This window comes from Diabrotica virgifera, chromosome 1 (genome assembly GCF_917563875.1).
Source record: "Diabrotica virgifera virgifera chromosome 1, PGI_DIABVI_V3a".
NCBI classification, from domain to species: Eukaryota; Metazoa; Arthropoda; class Insecta; order Coleoptera; family Chrysomelidae; genus Diabrotica; species Diabrotica virgifera.
The window spans coordinates 32,943,103-32,970,478 of record NC_065443.1 but is presented as its reverse complement, the minus strand read 5'-3'; the positions used below and the strand labels follow the sequence as shown (position 1 = coordinate 32,970,478).

Sequence of the window (27,376 nt, the reverse complement as noted above, 5' to 3'; positions counted from 1 at the left end):
GGGAGTAAAGTGCCTTTTCCTCCCTTGAATGATTACTGCCCTCCGCTACGCGTCGGGCAGTAAACTTCATTCTCGGGAGGAAAAGTAGCACTTTCCTCCCTTGTTATACAAATAGCTATTACATATGCGAAAAGTTGGTATTTTACAGGAATTTTTAAAAATATAGTTCAATTGCTGACTAGTCGTGGTAAGTGAAGGGGGAGCTGGGAGCCGACAAACGCACGAGTTCAAAAACTAAAAAAGGCAACATGAAACTACTATCATTTTCTATATCTCGGGATCTACTAAATATATTTTGATCTTTCTTTTTTTAATTTATATGTAATTTTACTGTAAATTACAAATAAGAAATTTGTATATTTGCAGTTTGACATGTATTAATTAATAAACAGTATAATTTGTTTAATAATTTTTGAAAAAAATATTTTTTTCCCAAAAATCCATGTTTTTAATCATACTATCACTATTAGTCGTAGAAAAAGTTAAGGTATACTTTAATAAATAAATTATCTTCATCTTCAATAAATAATTATCTAATAAAAATAATTTATTTATTAAAGTGTACTTTAACGTTTTCTATGATCATTAATGATACTATGATTAAAAAAATATATATATTTTTGTAAACGAAATTCACAATAATGCACTTAGTGAATTGTACGATAAATTATCTCAGCAATTAGAAGGGTTAGAGCCCCAGGTGACTTCTCCAGAGCTGGGCAGTAGCGCATTGAGTTCAAATTGATGAAAATGTCAAAATCTAAAAAAGTGCACTTAGTGAGTTTTACCTCTACTAGGACGATACATAAATCCTCCTTTAGTATCCCACAGCAGTTAACAGCGATAATCCTCTACAATTACCTGACTACCAAGAATCACTTTGAGACAGAAAAGTAACGAATACTCACATATTAAAGAAGAAAACCCCGTGGTTTAGAGAGGAAGTTAAGATAAAATTTGAAAAAAAGAAGAAAGCCTTTTTACAATACAGAACGAAACAAACACAACAGGCATACAACCACTACAAACGAATCAGAAACGAAACGAATACTTTAGTGAGGCAAATAAAAAGGGAGCACTGGCAGAGTTTCTCAAAATAATAATAATAATAATAGAGTTTATTTGTAGCAGTTAGTACATAATAATAAACCCAAGTTCTCACTGAAGTTGTTAGTCACATGGACTACAACTTGTGCGTGAGGGTTAAATTTTGATTATAAAATGACATAAATTTATCTTAAAGTTTACAAAAAGGAATTAAATAGTCTGTTTCGCTCATCTTTCTTCAAATTTGGGCTTCTCTTCTCACTAATTCAGTTAACGTTAAATTTTGTTTATCGGACCTACGAAAATCTCTAATAAAGTTCAACAAAGGATTGCGAATAACTTCAGATGGGATTCTTCTGGCGGGACTTCGTTTTATATGAGAATTATCATGACTTTTAAGGTGTTTTATTCATTTTTACAGTAATTTTCTCAATTTAAACATTTATAAGTGACATTTGATATAAATCATTTTTGACAATGATTTGTTGTCTTCTACATGGAACAGATGGAACATGACTTCTACGGAACACAAAAAGAACTATGGAGAATGATCAGAGGGCAAAGAAAGGAGATGAACGAATTAATAAAAACGAAACACATTCAGAAGGAAATATGGACTGACTACTTCCGATCTCTATTTGCTAAAGGCGACGATAATGAACCACCAACACCTGAAGTTACAACAAACGAAGAAATAAACATCGAGGAGGGAGAGGTAAAGGAAGCATTAAGAAAATTAAATAATAGAAAATCTCCAGGAGAGGACAGAATATCGGAAGAACTCCTAAAGTACGGAGGACAAGATCTAACTAAACAACTATTAAAACTAATACAAAAAATAATACAACAAAAGAGAATACCACAAGAATGGAGATCAAGCATCCTAATACCTCTCTTCAAAAAAAGGAGACAAATCGGACCCGGAGAATTACAGAGGAATTAACTTATTAAACACAACATTAAAATTAACAACCAAAGTCATAACAAACAAATTGAATGAAATTATAACATTAGCTGAAGAACAACAAGGTTTTAGGTCGGAAAGGTCATGCACTGACGCTATATTTATAATGAGGCAAGTAATGAATACAACAAACCGGCATATCTATGTTTCGTGGACCTTAATAAAGCATTTGACAGGGTCATATTAAAGGACGTTATCCATTTGTTATACTCGAGAGAGGTATCTCTAGGAATAATTAAAACGATCGAAAACAACTACCAGAACAACACAATAAAAGTAAAAGTGGACATTAACTGACCCAATTGAAGCCGGCAATGGGCTAAGACAGGGGGATTTCTTGAGTCCTCTATTGTTCAACCTGATCATGGACGAAATAATAAAAAAATAAGAACCAAAAAACGATACAAAATGGGAGAAAAACAACTTAAAATTATCTGCTATGCGGACGATGCAATACTAATCTCTCAAAGTGAAGATGATTTACAACGTAGGCTGCACCGATTCAACATAATCGCTAGAAAATTTAACATGTTGATTTCCTCACAAAAGACAAAATGCATGGTTATAACAGCAGATCCAATAAGATGAAAATTGGAGCTGAAAGGTTAGATAATAGAACAAGTGATGGAGTTTAAATACCTGGGCATCACACTATTTAGCTATGGAAGGCTCGAAATAGAAGTGGATGATCAAGTGAATAGATCAAACAGAGTCGCAGGTTGCCTGAATGACACAATATGGAGAAATAAAAATATCGGGAAAAGAAATGAAAGGCAGAATTTACAAAACAGTCATCAGACCAATAATGACATACGCGGCAGAAACACGACCCGACACAGAGAGGACAAAAAGATTGCTCGAAACAGCGGAGATGAAAACCCTTCGAAAAATCGATGGTAAGACTCTATGGGACAGAGCTAGAAGTACAGATATACAACGGAGATGCAAGCTGTATAACATTAATAACTGAGTAAGAAACAGAAGAATATAATGGAATGACCACATAAGCCGAATGACAAAAAATAGGATAGTCAGGACAGCGAGAGACGGTTCCCCAATAGGAAGACGATCAGTGGGAAGACCACGAAAACGATGGAACGACAACTGACTAGAGGCACATTGCAAAACAGACAGAGTCATGTCTATACAAAAAGAAGAAGAAGTACCTGACTAATACTACCTTTCACAGTCGCTGCCGTGAAGAGCAGCAACGTTGTCAATTATTCCCATTTAAAAGATGAAGGAAAGATGAATAATAAAAATGGTATACATTTTTATTTTATATTCCCCTTTAGTTTATATGGGGCTATCCTTGTATACTGCATCGCATATTTGAAATACGTTGAAGGTTCTGTAAACTCTATGAGCAAGGGTCCTTTAGAGTAAAAAAAAACGTCAGTTGAGCGATTACAATTGTTTCAAAGGCTAACGTGGTCAAAGATGTGTTTCAATTGAAAAATCGTATAGTTGTGAGTTGTATTAATCATTAATACGAAGGTAAGGTATATCCTTCTGAAGCGCATAAAATACTAAATATCTGCTTGGTTATTTTTTATTTAGAATATATTATGTTATTCAAATTTCACTGAACTGGAATGAAATATGTAAACTAGATATATATAAAATTGAGGTGGAAGCCGTTTACTTCTACATTCAGCACAACTTTTAAAAAAATCCTTTTATGGGCTAATATAAAACATAAACATCTACCACAGGCAAACAACTCACAGGAAGAAATAAATATGCTCTGAATTCACGTTGCTATATTCTCATTTTTAAAAAACGAATATTAGGTACTATTATATTATGAAAACGCCAGATCTTTCAACTTTATTGCAAACATTTACATAGTGGAATTATGTCTTATTTTATTCTTTACAACTGAAATCAGTCTTGCGAATTCAATTTAAAATTCTCTTATTTTCCATGAAGTCTCTCGTAGAGCACGTGTCGATTAAAGACCGTCAAGTTGAAAACGTCATAAAAATATACCAGACTTACTTTACATACATTGTTTACTTTTATTGAAAAAATGGGGCAAGTTATCAACAGTAAAATAAGGAAAGTCATGAAAAACGTTGAAGATTACATTCGGAATGAGTACCCAAAACTAATAAATAGTCCAGTCGGCCGAAAAGACGAAAGCAGGCCCAACCTTACAAGGCGAGCTCCCCAAAATGTTATCATTCTAACCTTTAGGGGGATCAATGTAGTGTAAATTTAAAACCGCGGCTGAATTCCGCCGTTGCGTTAGGCTGTATCTACATTGGATCCGTATTTCTCCGATCCGATCCGATATCGACCGACGTCGAACTGTTTCTCTGCTGTAGTTTCTTCTATCAATCGCCCGATATCGGATCGGAGAAATACGGATCCAATGTAGGTGCAGCCTTAGCCGACATCTTGGTTTTAAAGGAGAACTGTTGTTGCTTACTATCTCCGCCATTTTCTACTTTTTGACAAAACTGGTGATGACTGAAATTGTTGCAAATGCGATTTCCTGCAATCTCCTTTTATTATGATGTTCCTGCGGTCGATATTTTCCGAGTTAAGGGGGAAAATAGCATTGGGAGGAGTGATGAGGCATATTTATTTAATTTAATCTCGTTTATTATTAACTTTACGACACAATTTTCAGGAACAAAAGTGGAACAATTATTTTTGACTTGACTTTCCACCATACAGTGAAACTATGAACAAGTCGATTTAGAGCTCAGATAGTACCTAGACCATATTACATGGAATATTTTGAACATCCATGTTTAAGTTCACATATTTCATCTATGTTTCCTTGACGGATCACTTGTAAAAGGTTTTTACCCATATATTTTTATAGGGTCTACCCCAAAAATTACGACAGCCAAAATCCCGACGTCCAAAGTACCGACACGCCAGAATCCCGACAGGTTTGATAAGTTCCTTTTTAACATATAATTATATTTATTTCTGGTTTTTTGTTTATGGCCAACTGTTTTTTTATTTTTTTGTTACTAAACAAAAGTATTTAATATGAACTAATTTTCTAAATAAAATCTCTAACATGGGTATATGAATAATTAAACTATTTTTTTGCCAATATACAGGGTGTAACAAAAATACAGGTCATAAATTTAATCACATATTCTGGAACCAAAAATAGTTTGATTGAACCTAATTTACCTTAGTACAAATGTGTACATAAAAAAAGTTACAGCCCTTTGAAGTTACAAAATAAAAATCGATTTTTTCCAATATATAGATTTGAGATATTTTATCGAAAATGGACATGTGGCAATCTTATAGCAGTGGTATCCTAAGACAAAATTATAGTGAATTTTAGACACCCCATAAAAGTTTTATGGGGGTTTTGTTCCTTTAAACCCTCCCAAACTTTTGTGTACGTTCCAATTTAAATATTATTGTAGTACCATTAGTTAAACACAATGTTTTAAAAACTTTTTTGACTCTTAGTACTTTTTCGAAAAGTCGAGTTTTTATCGAGATATTTTGAATATTTGTCAAATCCACCACATATTTGTATATGGTTAAGTACGATTATGGATACTTAGTAATAATATGAAAATTTATTTATGATTTACATTTTTAGGTATATTTTGAACCATATTAAAAAAGAAGCCACATCTCGATAAAAGGTGCCTTATCGTAAAAATACAAAGAGGCAAAAGAGTTTTAAAAACACTGTGTTTAATAATGGTATCGCAGTAATAGTTTAATTGGAACGTACACAAACATTTGGGGGGTTTAAAGGAACAAAACCCCCATAAAATTTTTATGTAAACATATTAAAAAAGAAGCCGCAACTCGATAAAAACTACCTGATCGAAAAAATACTAAGAGCCAAAAAAGTTTTAAAAATATTTAAGTTAACTAATGGTACTACAATAGTAATTTAATTGGAACGCACACAAAAGTTTGGGGGGGGGGTTTAAGGGAACAAAATCCCCATAAAATTTTTATGGGGTGAACAAATTTCACTGTAATTTTTCTTTAAAATGTTCCTGCCATAAGATTGCCACATGTCTATTTTCGTTAAAAAATTTTTAATAGTTTTCGATATATTTGAAAAAATCGATTTTCATTTTGTAACTTCAAAGGGCTGTAACTTTTTTTATGTACACATTAGAACTAAGGTAAGTTAGGTTCATTCGAACTATTTTTATCCCCAGAATATGCGATTTAATTTATGACCTGTATTTTTGTTACACCCTGTATAGTCCAATAATATATAATCAAATCCTGAATTCAAGTTTACTTTCATATAATAGATATTATTATCATGTCACTTAAAACCAAGTAAGTGTAGCTTTTATATTATAAAATGAAGTGTTTAATGATGTTTTCTTTTAAAATACATAATAATTAGTATCCGTACTTATTAGTAAGTAATTAATTTTTCAATTTCAATACTCTATAATATGATTTTGTATTGCATTTCAAAAGGAAACAAAAAATATTCAAAATGTAGTGGTCGGGATTATTGCTTATGCGAGGATTGTTGCATGTCGGGATTATGGCCTGTCGGGATTCTGGCGTGTCGGTGTTTTGGCCTTCGGGATTTTGGCTGTCGGGATTTTGGGCGGCACCGATTTTTATAATATTGTATTTTGGTGGTTAGCATGTTAGATCACGTAAGCAATGATGATGATTGGTCATCCAATCGAAAACTAGTTCTGTGATGTAGCCCTTTTTAGGGATTTTAAATGCGTACCTTTTATAAAGGATTTTAGTCGTTTTTTAAATTATGGAAATGTTTACAATTATCATACTCGAGGGTTTTTGAGATAGCTGAACAGGAATATCGGATCGGCGAAGCTTTAGGGATTTTTAAGGGGTACCTGGTGCCCGTTATTCTGGTATGCACGTCGTCTTCTGGAATTTTATGGAAATTCATTATGAAAATCGTTAACTTGTCATCTCGAGGTTTTTGAAGTCAATGAACACGAATGTTGCATCAAAGATTCTGTACGAGGTACCTGGTGCACTATATCTACTTTGTATCCGGGAATTTTATGGAAATTCGTAATAAAATTTGTTGAGACTTGTTGTTCCGGGGCTTTTAAGGTCACTGAGAGTTTTAATTATATCTATGTTCAAGGTTATGGCATCCTTATATCCAAACAAATTATTAGTAAATTTAATAACAAAATTATATAACAACTAATTTCCATAAAAAGGAGAGGACGTAGATACCGGGCACTTGGTAACTCGTACAGCATCTTCGATTCAATATTCTAGTTCATCGGTCTCAAAAACCCGAGATAATAAATTTCAACTATTTTCTATACCAATTTTCATAACACATCAGGAGATGACGTAGGTACCGGGCACCAGGTACCTCTTACAGCTTCGCCGATCCGATAGTAGTGTTTAGCGACCTCAAAAAACCGCGAGTATGAAAATTTAAATAATTTTCATAATTATTTTCCGATTTGTGAACTTTTATTTTTTGAATAATTTCAGATACACTTTGAAAAATGTAGTTTTCGCCTACAAAACTGCAATTTTCATTTGTTCCTCTTGCCAAGTGCTCAAGAATTTTCCTGAAGCTCTCTCGAATCGAATGCAATAGGTTTCATAACAATCCGTCTTACGTTAAAAAATCTAAGGATTTATTTGATCGTCTAACATAAATACATATTATAAAGTATTGTGATGTGAAAGGGGCGACATTTTCAGTATCTTGCAGTTTGTATGTGTGTGTACAAGTCTACGCAGAAACAAATGGGAATCTATTATAAATGCAACATCTTGGACTTGATCCACGGATCCAAGAAAATAAACCACAAAACCCTGACACAGATTTACTAAAAAATGACTCATATACACCCGCAAATATATAAAAATATCAATACTTTTATTTAATAGGTCAAAAACAAAACCCATTGACAAAATAAACAAACAATACAGAGGCATACCACGTCACGTACAGATATAATCCTTCTTCAGAATACAAATTGAATTAAAAATGATTATATAAATTCCAATTTAGTTTGCTCACGCTTTAGTTGTTTTGGGGTCGTTACAATGAAGGTAAGAGTGATTTTTCTTTCAATATACTTCAGTAGTGTTTTCCTCTAACAAGAAAGTCTACAGTTTTGTCTTTATTCGACAAGGAAATACGGTAAAATTAAAGTGCAGTGATTTTTATTTCCAGATTAAAAATTATGAAATATGTAAACATAAAACAAAAACTTGAATATTCAGTTTATTTTTGTAAGCTTTTCATAGGGGTCGCGAAAGCTTTTTCAGAAAAACAATTCAAACCAAAGAATTTTTTACCACTAGCAATTATAATTAGAATTTTAAATAAAAATTTTTATTGGAAGTTGTTTCCAGTATAATGATACTGACTCTCACAATGCCTTAGATATATGGATAAAAATGGACTCCTCAAAATGTGGCGTCAATTTCTTTAACTATTCCTGTCCAATTATCTCTCTTCTGTGTGTGTTGTTTTCTTCGGAGAATGAGTAAGCAGTCATGTCCTTTATTTGGTCCGACCATCGTACTGGGGACCTTCCTCTTGATCTTTTGCCCGCTACGTTGCCTTCAACTATCATCTATCATACGTTACATTTCTTCTCCTCTTCTAGTTATATGTCCAAAATATCTCAGTTATTTTGGTTGATAATTGTGACCAGTCTAGTTTTATGTTATGTTCTGCTAGTATTGAATAAGATCTGCTATGAGCGGTCCATGGTATGCGCAAAATTCTACGGTAAACCCACATTTCTTCCTGCATTTTACTTATTCTTCTTCTTTTTGTATAGACATGACTCTGTCTGTTTTGCAATGTGCCTCTAGTCAGTTGTCGTTCCATCGTTTTCGTGGTCTTCCCACTGATCGTCTTCCTATTGGGGAACCGTCTCTCGCTGTCCTGACTATCCTATTTTTTGTCATTCGGCTTATGTGGTCATTCCATTATATTCTTCTGTTTCTTACTCAGTTATTAATGTTATACAGCTTGCATCTCCGTTGTATATCTGTACTTCTAGCTCTGTCCCATAGAGTCTTACCATCGATTTTTCGAAGGGTTTTCATCTCCGCTGTTTCGAGCAATCTTTTTGTCCTCTCTGTGTCGGGTCGTGTTTCTGCCGCGTATGTCATTATTGGTCTGATGACTGTTTTGTAAATTCTGCCTTTCATTTCTTTTCCGATATTTTTATTTCTCCATATTGTGTCATTCAGGCAACCTGCGGCTCTGTTTGCTCTATTCACTTGATACGGTAAACCCACATTTCTTCCTGCATTTTACTTGGATATGTTTATTCCATTTCAGCCTTTGGTCGATATGCAATCAAAGGTATTTCGTCGATGTGCGTATTGTTAAGTGTAAGTGGAGGACTGATTTTCCAGCGGATCATAAAGGTTAGTTGTACTGACTTTCTTTCATTGATTTTAATTCTCCATTAGTACCGCAGATTCGTGCAAATATTATAAGAATTGTGCCTTTAATGATAGAAGCATATAATTTGCACCATACACAGAGTGTTCCAAAGAAAATTTGACCCCCACCCAGAACCTTAGAAACCAAGAGTTAATTCACAAATTAGCAATTTGTATTGAAAGGGGGACTAATTTTCATGCAAAATTCATGCCTTCGAATGTAACCCCCTACTGCACCGCATCAACCCCCACTTTTTTTTTAACTAGCAAATGTAGTGGCACATCATTTGAAAGGTAATTTTTTCTCTTTACGACTCTCTATTTTTTTTAATTTGCATTGTATCTTTAAAGATAATTTTGGATTTAAGGGCATGGGCGCAAATATTTTCGGCTATCCCTAGTTTTTCTGTCTTTAGACGGCAAATTACGTGTAGTAAAATTCTCACTGGTATGGATATGTAAACATTACTTGACAAATGTCATCATTAACTTTAAAGAGATGGCTTTTGAATATTCTTAGATAACTATTACTCGTTTAATTGCATCATTAATTCAGTTAATTAATATAATAATTTTTACACTAACTATGTATCCAGTGATTGCAATAATTTATATACTGTATAACAAAAACTAATACTCAATCGAGAACAGAATAAAAGTGATTAAGTGATTTTTAATGATATATTGTTACTATGGAACGCTTACAATTTTGAACATCTTTAACAACAAAAGACTTAGATCACAGAATAAAGTGCTGAGCGCGCTAATAACCGGCAAAATAGCTCAAAAGATGGAAAACATAATACATTGCGAAACAAAAAGAGATGAAACTAGTGGAGGTGGAATCGGTATAAACGTGTAAAATATCATTATATTACATAGTTTCCCACCTTTAGACGTATCAGAGGAGTATGACAACTCTCACTGTGACAGTAGAATTTTATAAAATACTCCTGTCACAGACGTCTAAATGTGGGAAACTATGTAATGTAATGTAAATTAATACGTTTATAATGATAATTTCTACCTCCACTAGTTTCATCTCTTTTTGTTTCGCAATGTATTATGTTTTCCATCTTTTGAGCTATTTTGCCGGTTATTAGCGTGCTCATCACGGTGTATCCTGCTGTATTGTCTGTTTGGATCTTCCATAAATAATAATCAATAAATAACTTTTTATTAAGTTAACGTCTTAAATTAATTATTTATCAAACACACTATCAATATTATTTAATCAACAACTCAAAATATTCACGATGCCATGTCAAATATTTAAAATTGTCACTGTCTTGTCACCATATTCTACTCGACTTAGTGCGTTGTATGAAAAAGATAGCAAATGTTCGATTCGGAAAATATCAGCACGGACATGGTGTCCACTTTTTTCGAATCTTGAAAAAACTAATAAATATTTTTAAAAAATTTAAACGCACAATGAAAGACTAAATTATTATCAAGGGCCGAAAGTCCCTTAGAATAAATAAAAACGTTTCTTTTTAATGAGATATTTGAAATTAAAAATCACACTATATTTTCCCTTAGCTTTTCACTCCTGTAACTTATTAAAATAAACATTACAGAAGTCTTAAGGGACTTTTGGCCCTCAAAAAGAACGTAATCTTTCATTCTGCGTTTAAGCTTTTCAAAAATACTTATTAGTTTTCCCAGGATTCGAAAAAAATGAATCCCATTTAAATAGCATTAGAGTCGAAACAACGTACCCATCCCCTTAACTAATTTATAATAAATTTGTTAAGTCCAAAATTATCTTCAAACTTATTAAATAAATTAAAAAAAAATTGAGTGTTATGTAGAGAAAAAAAAATACCTTACAAATGATGTACCACTCGACCACATTTGCTATTTAAAAAAAAAGTGGGGGTTGATGCGAAGCAGCACGGGGTTACATTTGAGGGCAAGAGTTTTGCATCAAAATTCGTCCCCCTCCCAATATAAATTGACGTATTTTTTTAAATTTTGGAGACGCTTTTGGTTTCTGAGTTTCTGGGGGGTCAAATTTTCGTTGGAACAGACTGATACTACTATACTACACACCTAAAGTTTCTTTAGATGTAAGGCCCTTTACAAGGTTCTTTGCCCTTTACAAAAATGACGGGCATTCAAAATGGCGGCTATGTGTGCCTACTGAATATCCCTATCTTCGAATCGTTTTGCAGCAGGTTCGTGTCAGCACGCTTGAACGTAATGAACAACGGTCAACAACTCTTCTCATTTTCCTTTGTAAATTACTCCGCGATTCAAAAAGATATTCCGGTGTGCATCATTTTACGATTTGACAGACAAAAAAGAAATTGAAAATAAAAGTTGACTTTAAACGCCTTTTCCTTAAAACTGCTTTTTCAAAGGCTGTAGACATTGTAACTCGCAAACTACTTGACCGACCCACCTGGAATGTTGTATATATTTTTTTTAGACATTCCTTGCGGTAATGTTGTCGATATATTTTTTTTATGCTTATTTTTCATTTAGCAATAATAAATATGTTGATTTTCGCCCTTTTTTGTGCAAAAAATTTCGTTGTTTTGATTTCTGAGTGATACCAAATAGTCAAAAATCGTTATAACTAAAAAACTCGTAGCTAAAAAAACTTTGCGAGGTATTGGGTTCTGTTTGTTCTTCTTCATTATCGTCGTCATTTTGTTCGTTATCAGTGTCAGGAACATAATCATCGTCTTCATCTTATGAGTCTCCAAAATCATCTTCGATGGTCTAGGTTCATCTTCATTCGCCCACAACTTTTCAGCATCCCACTCTAATTCTTTTGTTGTCAGTCGACGCTAATATTTTCTCTTAGAATCTGCCATACTAGCAAATAACAAAAAATCACCTCAAAATTTTAATACCCTTCAACTGCACACTGGGGTCCGAAGTACCCACAGCTCCACTAAAAGCGTCACAGCAAACTATACAACAAACTCATGCGGCGCAGCGATTGTCTCTCAACGTAGTCGGCTCTTAACTGAATTTACATGCAAGGGATCGCCAAAAGAAATGTGCAAGTTACATTAAACGATTCATGTGCCTGGGTGTGCTGTTCCAGGGTTAATTTTATTTTGCATAGGTAGTCTTCACGTCTTCAGTGAATATTAAATGGTCGGCACGTTTAACTTACCATTTAATCCAGTAAATATTGATGAATAATCCAGACACATTTATTCCAATACAACTTTCATAATTTTTACTACCATCATTTTGCTTAACATTTCTATAACACCAATGGTATTTGTACCATTTAAATAAATCTAAAAGTTCATTTAAAGTTCTGAGTTTCCCTTACCCGTTTCCACGGACTTAATTCCTTTTGGAACAAAACATCGCATCGGTCTTTCGTATGCCGGCAGGCATATTCATTCCAAGGTACGTAGATATTTAATGAAAAATAAAGCCCTGGAGTAATACAATAGGACGCCGAGGTAAATTGTTTTCTAGTTTTCCTTCGCCATATGATGTTCGACAGGTGTAATTAACGGAAATATTCACAAGCTTAAAAATACAGAGTGATTCAACTACTATGTGATCTAAAATTTTAAATGTTGATGAAGGCAAACATATAATATATATAGGGTAAAGTCGGGTAATGGCAGACACGCGGCTAAATCCGGACACATTATATTTTGGCCAGACTAACTCTCTAATATTTACTTTGCCGCGCTAAGTGTAGCAATACACAAGGTCAGTCGTCTGACAAGTTTTGAATTGAGTAGTGCTACGCTTGTAAATTTCACAAACGAAAAGTGATTTCTTGAGTGTGCATTACAACAAACTGTGTTTTTTAAAGGTAGGTAAATATTTTTAAGTATTGCAATATTTGCCTATCCAGTGCAGGTATTTGAATGTGATTCTTTAGTGAGCATTTGAACATAATTATTTTCATTAATTCCTGATGAGATCGCCGTTATAACCTAATATTTTTGAACATGAATTTCGGCTAATACCGGACACATGATTTTGGTTAATGGCGGACAAGCAGGTAATTGCGGACTGGCTCCTTTTCTTAACTGCAGCTACTCTGAATGATAGTAGACCAAGTGAAGAGACCGAAAATAATTTAAATATTACACGTGTTTGAAACAACTTCTGAAAAATCATTAACTGAAGTCAAATGCCGTTCAACAACTGAGAAATCTCCCATTCTTTCGACTTCAACTAACAATGAGAACAAAGAGTCAGCTGAATTAAATAAGACAGAAAACGATGCTGTAGAAACCAGTTTTGCAGAAATATTAGCATTGCCTTATACATCGGAAACAAAATAGAAAACTCTAAACAGCAAAAAACAACACTCTAAAATTTTTACTTCAACACCATTTAAAGCAGAACTAGTTAGAAGAAAAATGTCTAAGAAAAGTTGACTCTTCAAAACGAATTATTGCGAAAAGAAGAGTTGTGGAAGGTAAAGTAAAATGGACGAAACTGATCAGGAAAAAATTTTTTGGGACAGTGAAGAAGACGAAGATATTAATGAAGATATTTGCTTAGTCTGAGGAGAATTTGGAAAAAACAACGAGGTATGGATGAGATGTACCGGGTGTCCCAATAAGAATGGCTCTCGGCCATATCTCATTAACCGTTTATAGTAGAGCTTTGAAATGAAAAATTTTATAACAAAAGTTGCCTCAGGAAAAGCCTGGAAATTATTTTCATAATTGTGGGACCACCGCTAGAGGGCGTAATTGAATATCAAAAATTAAAAAATCTAAATTTTACAAAATTTTCCTAATGAAGGGGCACTGGAAATCCGATCGTCGTATTCTTCAAAAAATTCTACGCATATTTGATTTGACAAGTTTAGGTCTACCTTTGGAAATAAGAGGTGAGGGTGAGTGGGAACCTTGTTATGAAAAACTGGCTGTGAGTCCGGTTCTGCTTAATCAAATTTTGCAAACTTAGTCTTGTTGAAGACAGATCTTTTTCGTCAATGTAAAAGTTATGATTTCGAACCAACTTACTGAGTAATATGCCATCTAGAAGGCGTTATTTAATTTTTTTCAGAAATCTAGTGTTCCTTGGAAAATATTAAATACAAACATGCATTTTTAATACCATATTACAAAATTAGATAAAATTAGCAACAGAATAGCGAAAACCGCATGTTAATACCTTTTTTCTATCTCGAGATATCTTACAAAACGTGTAAATTTAAAAACAACTACTGTTACTGTCACCGGTAGTCGAAATTCATTAAAAGTAGTATGCTATGGAAACAACAAAGAAACATTTTCCAGCTGTCAACGTATATTAGGTCTTTTCAACGCTTCTCATTTGTTTCGAGCCTCGTTCATATCTCGCATATTAATATTATACACGGATTATACGGCATATGACAGAGGCTAGAAACAAATGAGAAGCGTTGAAAAACCCTATTACAAAGAAATAAAAACAACTATTTAGTGATGACATAAACGTTCAAATTTTTGCCCATCATTTTCGTTGCAAACATTTACTCTTTCAAGAGTAGATTGAACAGCAGTCTCAATTTCTGCTCTCGATATGCCTTGAGTGGCGTTTAGTATTCTCTGGATAATGTATTCTAGAGTAGTGTATGATGGGCAACAATTTGAATATTTAGGTCGTCACTAAGTAGTTCTTTTTGTTCTGTGTTATATTTAATTTTAATAGTATTGTTTCTCTTTATATTGTTGCTTTAATTAATTATATTTTTATACGTTGACATCTGGAAGATGTTATTTTGTTTTTTTCCACAGCAAACTACTTTTCATTAACTTAGTTTACGGGTGATAGTAACAGTTATGTATAAAATTTACACGTTTCTCGAGATATCTTGAGATAGAAAAAAGGTATCGACATGCGGTTTTCGCTATTCTATTGCTAATTTAATCTAATTTTAAAAAGTATGATTAAAAATGCATACTTGTATTTAATATTTTCCAAATAAAACTAGATTTCTGAAAAAAATTAAATAACGCCTCCCAGCTGGCTTATTACTTATTAGGATGGTTCAAAATTATCACGCTTACATTGAAAAAAAAAGATCTGTCTTCAACAAGACCCAGTTTTCAAAATTTGATTTAGCAGATCCGGACTTACAGCCATATTTTCATAACAAGGTTCCCACTCACCCCCACCTCTTATTTGCAAAGGTAGAGTTAAACTTGTTAAATCAAATATGCGCATAATTTGATGAAGAATACAATAATTGGATTTCCAGTGCCCCTTCATTAGGAAAATTTTGTAAAATTTAGATTTTTTTATTTTTGATATTCAATTACGCCCTCTAGCGGTGGACCCACAATTATGAAAATAATTTTCAGGCTTTTCCTGAGGCAACTTTTGTTATAAAATTTTTTATTTCAAAGCTCTACTATAAACGGTTCCTGAGATATGGCCGAGAGCCATTCTTATTGGGACACCCGATACATTATGTGCACTTTGGGCTCATAAAACATGTACTAATACACAAAAAAATATTTTCCACCTACCTCTACCGAAAGTATACTTTTCCGGACCTGATTGTAGGGAGCAAAGTTGTACTTTTCCTCCCTAGGGAGGAAAATATTTTTCCTCCCTAGGGAGGAAAAGTAAAAGTGACGTCATAGTATTTCATTCATGAAATATAACTTATTGACGCCCTGTATAATATCTATTTTCTATTACGAAGTATCTATACATTTTAACGTTTATTTATAAAACACCCTCTATTTTGCAGAATGGTAAAAAACAGTAAATTGTTATTTTGATTTAACAATGTTTACATTAATAATTTGACTTATATTTGACAGTTGACAGTTACATTGTACCTACTTGTTGTTTTAGTTCTAATAAATTTTGTTGGTTAGTTACATAAATAAATTAAGTAAAAATGAAAAAATTACTTGTTATTTGAGGAAGGTGGAAAAACCATATGTATAACATGGGAGTAAAGTGCCTTTTCCTCCCTTGAATGATTACTGCCCTCCGCTACGCGTCGGGCAGTAAACTTCATTCTCGGGAGGAAAAGTTACACTTTCCTCCCTTGTTATACAAATAGCTATTGTGTGTGACTTTTGCCAATAAAATTGGGATACGGCTAATAGCGGCCATCTGACGCCATTACCCGACAAGCATTGCTAAAACCGGACACAACTGTATTTTTTTTAATGTTTATTACATTAGTTTTATCATTGTTTATGCTGTTTTTTAAGTAAAGTATCAATAAGTAGTCTTTATCATTTAATTTGCACATGTTTTAAATACTATGAAGTAATAATTGATATATTTACAAGTAAAATACCTTAAACATAAAATCCTTTATAAAAGGTATATTTGTTAAAATCCCTATACAGGGCTACATCAAAGGTAGCGTATAGGGATTTTAACAAATATACCTTTTATAAAGGATTTTATGTTTTTGTAGTGGTATACAGCCAACTACAGGAAATTTTTCCTCGTGGATTTAAAATACCTTAAACGTCCGCTCTTACCCACCTTTACCCTACTCGTAATATAATATCATATGAAAGAAAATTTTGCCGGCAATATTTTCAACTGGTGTGAAAGTTTGTTGCCTGGCAATTTTCGCGAATTAAATTTTGACAGATAAATCACGAGACGTCGGTTGAGTGATTTTGTCAAAATTTCATAAGGAAAAATTGCCAAAAGTCAACAAACTTGAATAAAACCAGAAGGAAATTTTGCCGGTAAATAATTTTCTCTCGAATGATATTCGACAAGACTATTTCACGAGACAATAATTATTGCACCATATCAACGGATAGAAACATATAATCTTTATTTATTTGTTTACTCTATTATTATAAGCTATAGTAGTTTGCCCATTCTTTTCTACCAAAGCATGATTTTGTGTATTATTGAGCGGTAGTATTTGGGAACTCAAAGATCCAGCTTCATTTGTTGTTCTGAGATTTTCGATCAACTCCTGGTGGTGACTGGAATACAGCTGCAGATATGGTTTTAGAGAGCTTGCATTTGATTGAACCGTTAATTTAATTAACAGAACCTTACCATCTTAACATTAACATTAACATCTTGTTCAGAAACACCTTGCTTGAACAAGGCTGACACAGCTGAAGATCGATGAGAATGGTTTGTTCTTTTATATTTTTTTGTGTCTATTCCAATTTTTTCAGCTGACATTTCTGTCCACTTAGATACGGTGTTGATTCAAAGTGGACAGTTCTTGAACCAAGATCCATCCTTCCAGTTGGGGTGAACGGTAAGAGAGAGTCTGTCTGCACCGAGAGAAAAAAATTCTTGACATAAAGAAACTTTATTAATATTTAAGAAAGATCGACTTGGCATATTGCCTAAGAAATATATCTTTGTATGTAAGATATAATTTTCTAAAATATTTCAAATAAATTCTACTATAGCCAAAGAAATATATCTTAAACATGATTGAACTATCAGTTTCTGGCAAACTTCAAACCCATTTATCAGAAAGAAATTACACTTGATGTTAATTAATTTTATTAGTCATAAAAATATATTTTCTACACATTACAAAACTATTCTTTCTGAGCAATAATATTTCTTAGTAAGGAATATTATTATTTTACTATTAATAATTAATATATTTAATGTTAAGAAATATATTTCGCAGAGATAAACGTATATTTAGAGTTAAGTTAATATTTCTTGAAAATAAAGTGATATTACATACGGCGAAATAAATCATTGTGTTAAGGTAAAATCATTATTTATTAATAAAACAAGATATAAAACGTTATTATTACATACAAATATTTTCTCCACTCTTATACCACTGGCTTCTACACAACAATAAAAGGATGGAGAGGCAAATCCGACTTCCTCAAATTTTCCTTCTTTTGTTATTAGCACTTTGTATATCAGCAATTCACTAAAACAAAATCGTTATGTAGAAAGAGTAAACTTACTTTAATAAATTTTTTTTTATAAAGATATCGATATTTATTTTGACAAATTTGGGAAATACAAAAAAAAAAGAAATACACGGCCCCACATAAGAACTATTAATACTAATAATAATCAATCATATTTAGTTCAAACATGGCATTATTTAACCTATTATCTTTGTTTATTTTTTTCTTTTTGTTAATGAAATATTAATTATTTATCTGTATAATATTAAGTCACACAATAAACATTGTTTAGCTAAAACAAGAGGGAAAATACAACCAATGTAAAACATTGAAGCAGACAGCATACCTAATCATTAAGAAATTTTATTACGGAAAAGTATTATTAGTTTACATCTAAGTCATTTAATACATATTAACTAATTCACGGTTTTCGGCAATAACATTTCTTAACCATAAACATATATTTCTTTTAGACTAACTGATTTCTTTATCTCAAATAAATTAACAGAAAACATCCTCAGCGTTGCACCCGCCATGTTTGATATAGCGTTGTATTGTATATTTTTATAGAAGACGATACATTCAAGAAACCTATTATAGTTGATACATAAGTATACACATTTTTAAAAAGGTACTTACATGTATGAAGTTCTACCATTTCTGGAAGGCCCCGCAGTTGGTTAATAACTCCTTTCTTAATATTGTTCTGAAGCTATATATTATATCATTCTGTCCCAGCTTTAAATTGAGGCATATTTCCCAGTTAGAATAATAAGCTCCTTTATTTCAGAGTCGTCCATATCATTATACGTAAAAAGCATATAAAAATATTATTATGTTTCTTTTTTAACCATTCGGATACGCAACAATATTATTATTACATCTTAAATTACTCAATTTACTTTTATTTAATACCTATATATGTACGTACCTTCAAAATATCCGTAAATTTTTAAATATCACCAATAACTCCAAAATCCATCTATATGAACATGAGCATATCACGCCATCTTGACAAACACTGACGACTAAATCATAAATAGTTAATCTGCGCAATTCTTTTGTGGAAGAAAATCTTTTTGCAAGTAACATTTCGGCATTAATGACAAAGTTTTTATTTTATAACCACAGTTACTACAGAGGGTATTTCTGAAGAATTATTTCTTGTGGTTTAAAATATTTATTTGATTGCAAGAAAATTTCTTGTTCACAAATATAAATATGGATTAACTTAACATTTTATTTCTTATACTGCAAAATATTTGTAGTTTTCAATTTAAGAAATAAAAACTTTAGGATAAGAAAATTAAATGTAACCATTAATGCATTTCTTAGTATTGAAGAAATTATCTGTAAGAAATTATTAAGTTGTGTTTAAAAAACTCGTTTCTTTATATGTGAACCGGTAATGTTTAAGTTAATAGGATATGTTAACTTTTAAGAAATATTGCTCAAAGAAATCGGTGTTTTAGGAGAAAAGAAATTGTTCTCTCGGTGTGATAAAATCTTATCTCATTAATTTCAAAAATAATCTAACTGGGCATAAATTTTCCTTTGATGAATTTCTTATCAGCAATTTGCTGTTTGCCAAACTTTTCGAACCTCCTTGATCTGTTTTGGAAAAAATGCTGTTGTATTCAATTCGGTCTGTAAATTCTCCCCTAACATCAAATTCCTTCTGAAAAAAGTGAATCTTTTCACGGCAGTTTACGGCCTCATTGCCTCTCCAAGCAAGCTGAAATGAGCAATAGGGTGGAACGAAAAATTTTTTTTTATAATTTCAAAGTGTAATAGTGATAGAAAGTTGCCTATAGCCATTGTTAAGCCACAAAAAAAATATTTTTCAAAACAAAATATTTTCAGAGGTTCCGCAAAAGGGTTGAAAATTAGAATTTTTAGTTAAATTTTGCGAATTTTGATGATTTTATTTTGGTCAAAAATAGCTATTGTAATGTCTTAATTCCTATTTTAAATGATAAATACACACTCTAAAACTACTCTTTAAAGATAATTTTAGTTTTAACTTACAACAATCCAATATTTATTTTTACTAAAACTGACAAAGTTTGAACTAGAATTCCACATTTAAAGAAATATTTAGTAGTAAATATTTATTTCATTCCTTAATATAATTTAACATTATTAGTAGCAGATGAAAGCCAAGATGTCAGGAAAATGTGTATTGGTAGAGTTGACCAGATATTTTCAAGGGTTCTGGCAACGAGAGAGGAAAGGAGGCAAAAACTAGTACAGCAGCATTTGAATTACAGACAGTAATCAGTAGCTGATGGTAACACAGCTGTGAATATTACATGTGTTACATGCTGATGATCATGATCAAAGTTACGAGCAAGAATTTATTTATAATTCCAAAAAGCCCTCAAATTCTTTAAGTATAACTAAACAAATGCGAGTAGAATTGCCAACAGTAGCTTCTATCTGTGACAGGACTGGTGTCTCACACAGAATAGCAGCAGCAATCACCAGTGCTGTACAAGATGTTGGCATTATTATGGAAGATATTAAAAGTAAGGTAATTGACAGGATGAAAATACGTCGAGTACGGTTGAAAAATCGTACAAAAGCCACAGAAATTAGCTTCACTCAAATTGGAAAAAAACGCTGGGTTATTCTTTGATGGAAGAAAAGACAAAACAATTAATAAAGAAAAACAAGGGCACAAATTTTACAAAAAGACTATACCTACTAAAAGAGCACATTTAAATAGTAGAGGAACCTGGATCAACCTTCCTAGGGCATATAAATCTTGCTTCCGGAACAGGTGAAGCTATAAAGATGGCATAGTGGAGCATTTTCAAGGTGACAATCCTTTGACCATTTCCAATATAACAGCTGTCGGATGTGATGGAACTGTCACTATCACCTGTGTTAACAATGGTGTAATTGCTGTAATAGAAAACAACCTAAATAAGCCGCTGCAGTGGCTGATGTGTTTGTTCCATACCAATGAATTGCCTTTGCGTCATTTGTTTTGTACATTGGATGGAAAAACTAAGATCCTTAATGAATTTGAAGCGGTTTTAAGCAAAGAACTTAAAATCTTTAACCAGCTTCCTGCGGTTAATTTCGCTCCCATACAAAACAATCTCCCTATTCTAGAGATTAAGTACGATCGAAGCACAGATCGAAAATATTTACTTGAAATGTGCAAAGCAATCTCCAGTAGTGTATGTCCTTCTGATCTTTTTTTAAAAATACCTGGGAAATTAGCTCATTCACGATGACTTACGTTGGCCAATCACATTCTTCGGTTATATGTTGCAACAGAGAATCCTTTAGATAATCTGAAAACTTTAACTATGTACGTGATGAAGGTGTAGACACCGGTCTTGTCTCATATCAAACTAAAACCATCTTGTGTAAATGGATCAAAACATATAAGGGTACTCATCAAATTTTCACGTTATCTTTGTGAGGAACATCTCCAAATAACTGACTTAGTAATTCAAAGGAATGATTACTTATCTCACCCAGAAAATATGCTTCTCTCCATGTTGTGACAAGAGAAAACACATAAGAGAGCTAGGTCTACGGCGACTTTTGAAGGTAAGATCGGAACTCATAAATGGTGTAAGGATCTTTATCTTTGTTGTACCGAAGCTTAACTTTAATTCCAATGACTACTGATTTAATGTATATAAGTGAAGCAAGAGACCCTAGTTGTCAGGTGCAGTGTGTGGATTTTCAGTGTTTTCCCTGTCACACACAGGCAGTGGAAAGAGTCATAAAGCTCGTGACTGAGTCATCTGTTAGTGTCTGTGGTCTAGAAGCAAGAAATGGCTTTGCTAGAGCAAATATTGCTTCCCAAAAGATTATGCCCATGTTTGGGACAAAAAACAATGTTTTGAGTATCAAGAGGAATATTGTAACTAAAGAAATCTTATAGCAATGTGTACATATAGCAATGATAGCAGTGTTAACTGTTATTATAAACAATATTTGACTAAGAAATGTTCGCTATGGCACCAGGTTAAATATATAAAATATTTGAAAATTTCTGTATTTTTTTGTTAAAAACCTATCTTTTCAATGCTCTTGCGGCACCTCAAGATGTAAACTAAGAACAAAAATATTTTGTAGTTTTATTGTAGACATGAAAAGGCAACTTTCGAGTGCTATTAGAAAGTTCTTAAAAAAAAAAAAAATTTTTCCTATCCCTTCGTTCCACCCTAATGACCAAAGGCGAAAAAACTTTTTTTGTGTTCCGTCGGGGGTTTCCTCGTCGTAGCTTTGGATGATTTTTAATAGTTCTTCGGTGGATAATCCTTTTGAACTAAGTTTTCTTTTTTCTTGAACATTTTGAAGCTGCCTCTGCTTGGTATCTGACCAATCTTGCATATTTGAAAGATATATCTGTGAAAGGGTCTCTTTTTATGTCGAACTTCGTGAAATATTTTTCTTGTACCATTTTTGCTGTAGTATTCCACATTAACTTTACAGACGACTCTTTATAGTTTTCGCCATTGCCTTTTTTCATGTTAAAGGCATAATCTTTAAAGGCATAATTTAACATCTTCAGCAAACCCTCCTCGAAAACCCGACGTTTAGGTAGGATTTTTTCCGCTCGGAATTTTCATAAATTTCAAAATTTATGTTTAACTTCTGACTGCCATTTTCCTTCTACGGACGTGGACTATAATTTCAGTGATTTTTTGGAGAAGCTTGTGTGTATCTTCAATAAGGCATTTCCTTTAATTACGATTAAGCCAAAACATCGAAAACCGTGGGTTACGAAAGGTATCCGCATATCAGCCAAGAATATGCGTTCACTACTTTATATCAAGAAATTTACTACCAACGTCTCTGTCACTCAATATATCACCAATTACACAGTTACATACCTAAAACTCATCAAATCAGCTAAAAAAGCCTACTATCAAAATCGTCTGGGAAGCTCCAAAAGTGTTGCAAAAGAAACTTGGTCCATAATAAACGATCTTCGAAATAAAACCCACGCAGCTCAAACATTTGCCCTTCCAAACCGTGAAAATCTAAACGAATACTTCATTAACGTGAGTAAAAATATAACATCAACTATTCAGTCTCAACAAGATCCCATTTCCTATCTCCCTAATTCAGAAATTGTCTCGAATTCATTCTTTATAGGACCAATCTATAAATCTGAATTAATCCAAACGATCAATAGTATCAAAAGCAAATCATCTTGTAGTACTGATGGACTATCCATAAAAATCTTTTCAAATCTCACAGATAATGTGTTAGAACTCCTCGTGTCACTAATTAATGATTCCTTTGAAAACGGTAAATTTCCAGAGTGCCTAAAGACAGCCATTATTATTCCTCTTCATAAAGGTGGCGAAAAATCTAATGCCTGCAACTATAGACCTATTGCCCTACTACCGGTACTCTCCAAAATTATTGAGAGGCTCATAAAAAACCCGACTTATGTCCTTTCTCTTTGATAACAATATTTTATCACAAAATCAGTTCGGCTTCTTAACTAATAAATGTACAACTGATGCCATGTTTTCTGTACTTCACGAGGTTTACCAAGCACTAAACAATAATCTTTATACTGCCACTGTTTTCTGTGACTATTCCAAAGCTTTTGATTGTGTAAATCACAACATTTTGATTAAAAAACTTAATTACTATGGAATTCGAGGTATTTCTTTGAATTGGTTCAAATCTTACTTAGATAATAGGAAACAATTGGTTAGAGCAAATGATACTGACTCTAGTCTCAAAAACATTATATGTGGAGTACCACATATAAATGATCTTTATAAATGACATCACTAATTTAAAAATCGATGGAAAAATTTTTCTTTTTGCTGATGATACCAGTATCACTTGGAGCAACTCAACTATTGCAACTCTTCATGCAACTATAACTTCTGATCTTCTTACGATAAAAACCTGGTCTGACTCTAATTTACTCTCCTTTAACGTGGATAAAACGGTAGCATTATCATATAAAGGTGCTCTTCAACCCCTGCTTGTGAATAGCAGCCAGATCTCTACCGTTGATTCTGTAAAATTTCTTGGTATTCTTTTAGACAGCAACCTCAAATGGTCCCTTCATATCGATTTGTTAAGTAAGAAACTCGCCTCGGCCTGCTATGCCATAAGATCTGTTTCGAAGGAACTCAATTTAGCATCTTCTAAAATAACATATTTTTCTTTATTCAAGCCTCATCTTCGATATGGTCTTCCTTTTTGGGGGTCTAGTACAGCTGCCCAATTTGATGTTATTTTCAAATTACAAAAAAAAGCAATAAGATATCTGTTTGGCCTCAGAAGAACAACCCATTGCAGAAGTTACTTTAAAGATCACGAAATTTTAACTCTTCCATCTTTGTATATTTTAGAAACTGTTTGCTTAATTCGTAAACACATGCATGTCTTTCCAGCAAGGCCTCATCATGACTACTCCACCAGAAATTCAACTTTTGATGTCTATTTACCGATCCCGTCTTCTGAGTTAGTAAAGAAATCTATACTATATTCCGCAAAAAACTATACAACCATCTCCCTTTACAACTCAAATCTGCAACATCCTTTATCAAGTTCCGTAAAATGACAAAAGCTCATTTATCTAAAAGACCATATTATTCAGTAGAAGAGTTTCTTAATGACTAACTAAGAAATCACAGTAATGTACAAGTAACAAAAGTGTATTTATATATATTTGGGTGTCACATACAGCAGCTTAAACTTATTAGTTCCTTTGTTTGTGTTTTATTATATTATGTCGTATGTTAAATTTTGCAATTTATAGTAATTTTGCAATATATTGGTTTTTGTTTTTTTACTTCACTTTTTTAAATTGTTTATATTTTTTTTATTGACGATTTATCTAATTTTATAAAATTGTATTTGTTATTGTTATGTATATCTTTTTCGTGAATCTATGTTAAGCTTTGTCCATAAAATTGTATAATTTTCAGTGACAATAAAGCATATTTCTATTCTATTCTATTCTATAATCCTTCAGAATTTTTGCTAGTTCCGTTATGGTAGTACATCTTTCAAGCGTAAAATTTCTCACCCGTAGGAACTCCGAAAATTAGGTCCAAATAGAGCTTCTGGACCTCTGCGTGTTCAATGGGACATTTTCCGAAACCAATTTTTTTATTTCTTCACCTGACTGACATCCAAATATTGATTATTCGTCTGGATTCATTATATCTGTCCAAAAGTGATTATGCCTCAATGACGTTTGTCAAACTGACAACAATAGAATTACCAGACACCTTCGTGACGGATCTGTCAAAATTTTGTCGCTGATAAATCACGGGCAGCTGTGGAAGCACGCCAAATAGAATTCTATTTTAGTGACGTCACGCTGCCTAGCAGCAGTCGATTGTCCCATTATGAAATTCTATTTTGTGACGTCAGCAAAATAGAATTCTATTTGACGTGCTCTGGGTCCAGGAAGAAGTTTTCTCCAGAGATATGTAAAAGGATAGACTTGGCTAGGGATATGCCACTCAATGCATCGAGGTGTAACGTCGACATAGGTTTGAGTGGTCTAGCCATCTTTGTCAGTCACATGCGCGGGATCGCTTGGTTAAAAATGATAGATAGACCACCGATCGACTGTTTACATGCTGTTTCCGCGTTACGCTTTTTTGGTGAGTATGCCGAGTCTACGCTTAATATGTCAATGGTTTTGTCAGTAGAAAACGCGGCGTTGCTATGTCGTTTTATCAGTTAAAAATAGTCTAGTGAAATAGTCGTACAGCGGAACCTCGATAAGTCGGATTAATAGGGACCGCGGCCGATCCGGGTTATCGAAAATCCGGGTTAGCCGTAGAATATAGTAAAAATTAATAAAATATGGTATCCTTAGAGATAAGCTCCATTATAATTGCAAAAACATGAAATAGAAATACATTATGCACAGTACATGTGAATTAGTACAGTTCTATAGAGTATAGAGTATTGTTCATCCCTTGGTAAAAATTTCAGTCAGTTTCGGTTGTCACTACTACGTTTTTATTGTTGAAATGTGTGTCTGATGAAAATCGGTCCGGGTTAGCCGGACTTCCGGGTTATCGGAGGCCGAGTTAACGGGGTTCCACTGTATATATATTTGTTTTTATGCTTTTGCAATAATTTTGATGAAATTTTTGAAACTCCTCAAAATGCGACCCACAAAGCTTAGATTATTTACTATTCTTGTATTAGAATATTTTATTTAATTACCTGTCATACTGCTCTTGAACTTTTTTAAAGTTTATCATAGTTTAGCTGATAGGTTTATCAGCAGCTGCTTCTCGTTAAGCGAATTTTAACACAGAATATATTATTTCCGAGCTTAAGCATTAAAAAATTTTCGCTTCACTTTATAGTATTAATATATTTTTAAAATAAATTTAACGAGCAATTAGAAAATTGAAAATTACTAGCTATTATTAGGAATTATTAACAATTATTGTAATTTTACACAAAACTTGTCAACGTCGCGAATCGGCGGCATTAGGCGAGCGGCAGCAACCCCTAAAATTACGTTATACTGACCAGGAAAATTAACTTTAAGGTGAATGTCCAATTTTGGTGGTTCTTTATGTTTTCGAGATAGCTTAATTAGAATATGTAGTTTATTTTTATCTAGAATTGGTGGAACATGTTCAAACATAAAATTTTATGCAAAAATGCGAAACATCAATTTTGATTATTCTCTAATTTTACCTCGCTGTATCTTTGGTCGCTGTTAATATTTCCTCTAGAAAATTTTACAGTGTCATATTTTAATTATTTAGATAATAACTAGCTTTGCACAAAATGTTTGTAAAAATAAAAAGAGGAGTTGTAATCCAAGTAATGAATCTTAAAATAGGACAAAACTTCGCAATTTTTACAGAATTGATCGATTTGCTTGAAAATTTGAGAATAAGTAGTGGATTGCCACTCCATCTCGGGGGTGGAAATTTCTTATTATATTTTGATCACAAAAGTTGGTAAAAACTTTCATTCTAAGCAAAAAACGTTCTATATATTTTTTTTGATAAAATTGATAGTTTTCAATTTATTCGCTATCGAAAGTGTTTTATATCGAAAAAATCAATGTTTTTAATAAGTTTTCTACTAATAACTCAAAAGTTTTCGTTTTATTAAAACAACTTTACTTAACAAAAATGTACCTTTTGAAAAAATAAACAAATCCTTT

General features: G+C 32.7%; 1 protein-coding gene across 1 annotated transcript in view; it reads left to right on the top strand.

Moving 5' to 3' along the window:
* Window positions 1-8,014: 8,014 nt before the first annotated feature.
* The window catches only part of LOC114325623 (uncharacterized), a 34,807-nt gene continuing 15,445 nt past the window's right edge, over window positions 8,015-27,376 (top strand). Inside the window, exon 1 of the mRNA XM_028273730.1 lies at window positions 8,015-8,041. Coding sequence (XP_028129531.1) covers window positions 8,036-8,041 — 6 coding nt within the window. The 5' untranslated portion in view covers window positions 8,015-8,035. The remainder of the gene's footprint in view (window positions 8,042-27,376) is intronic.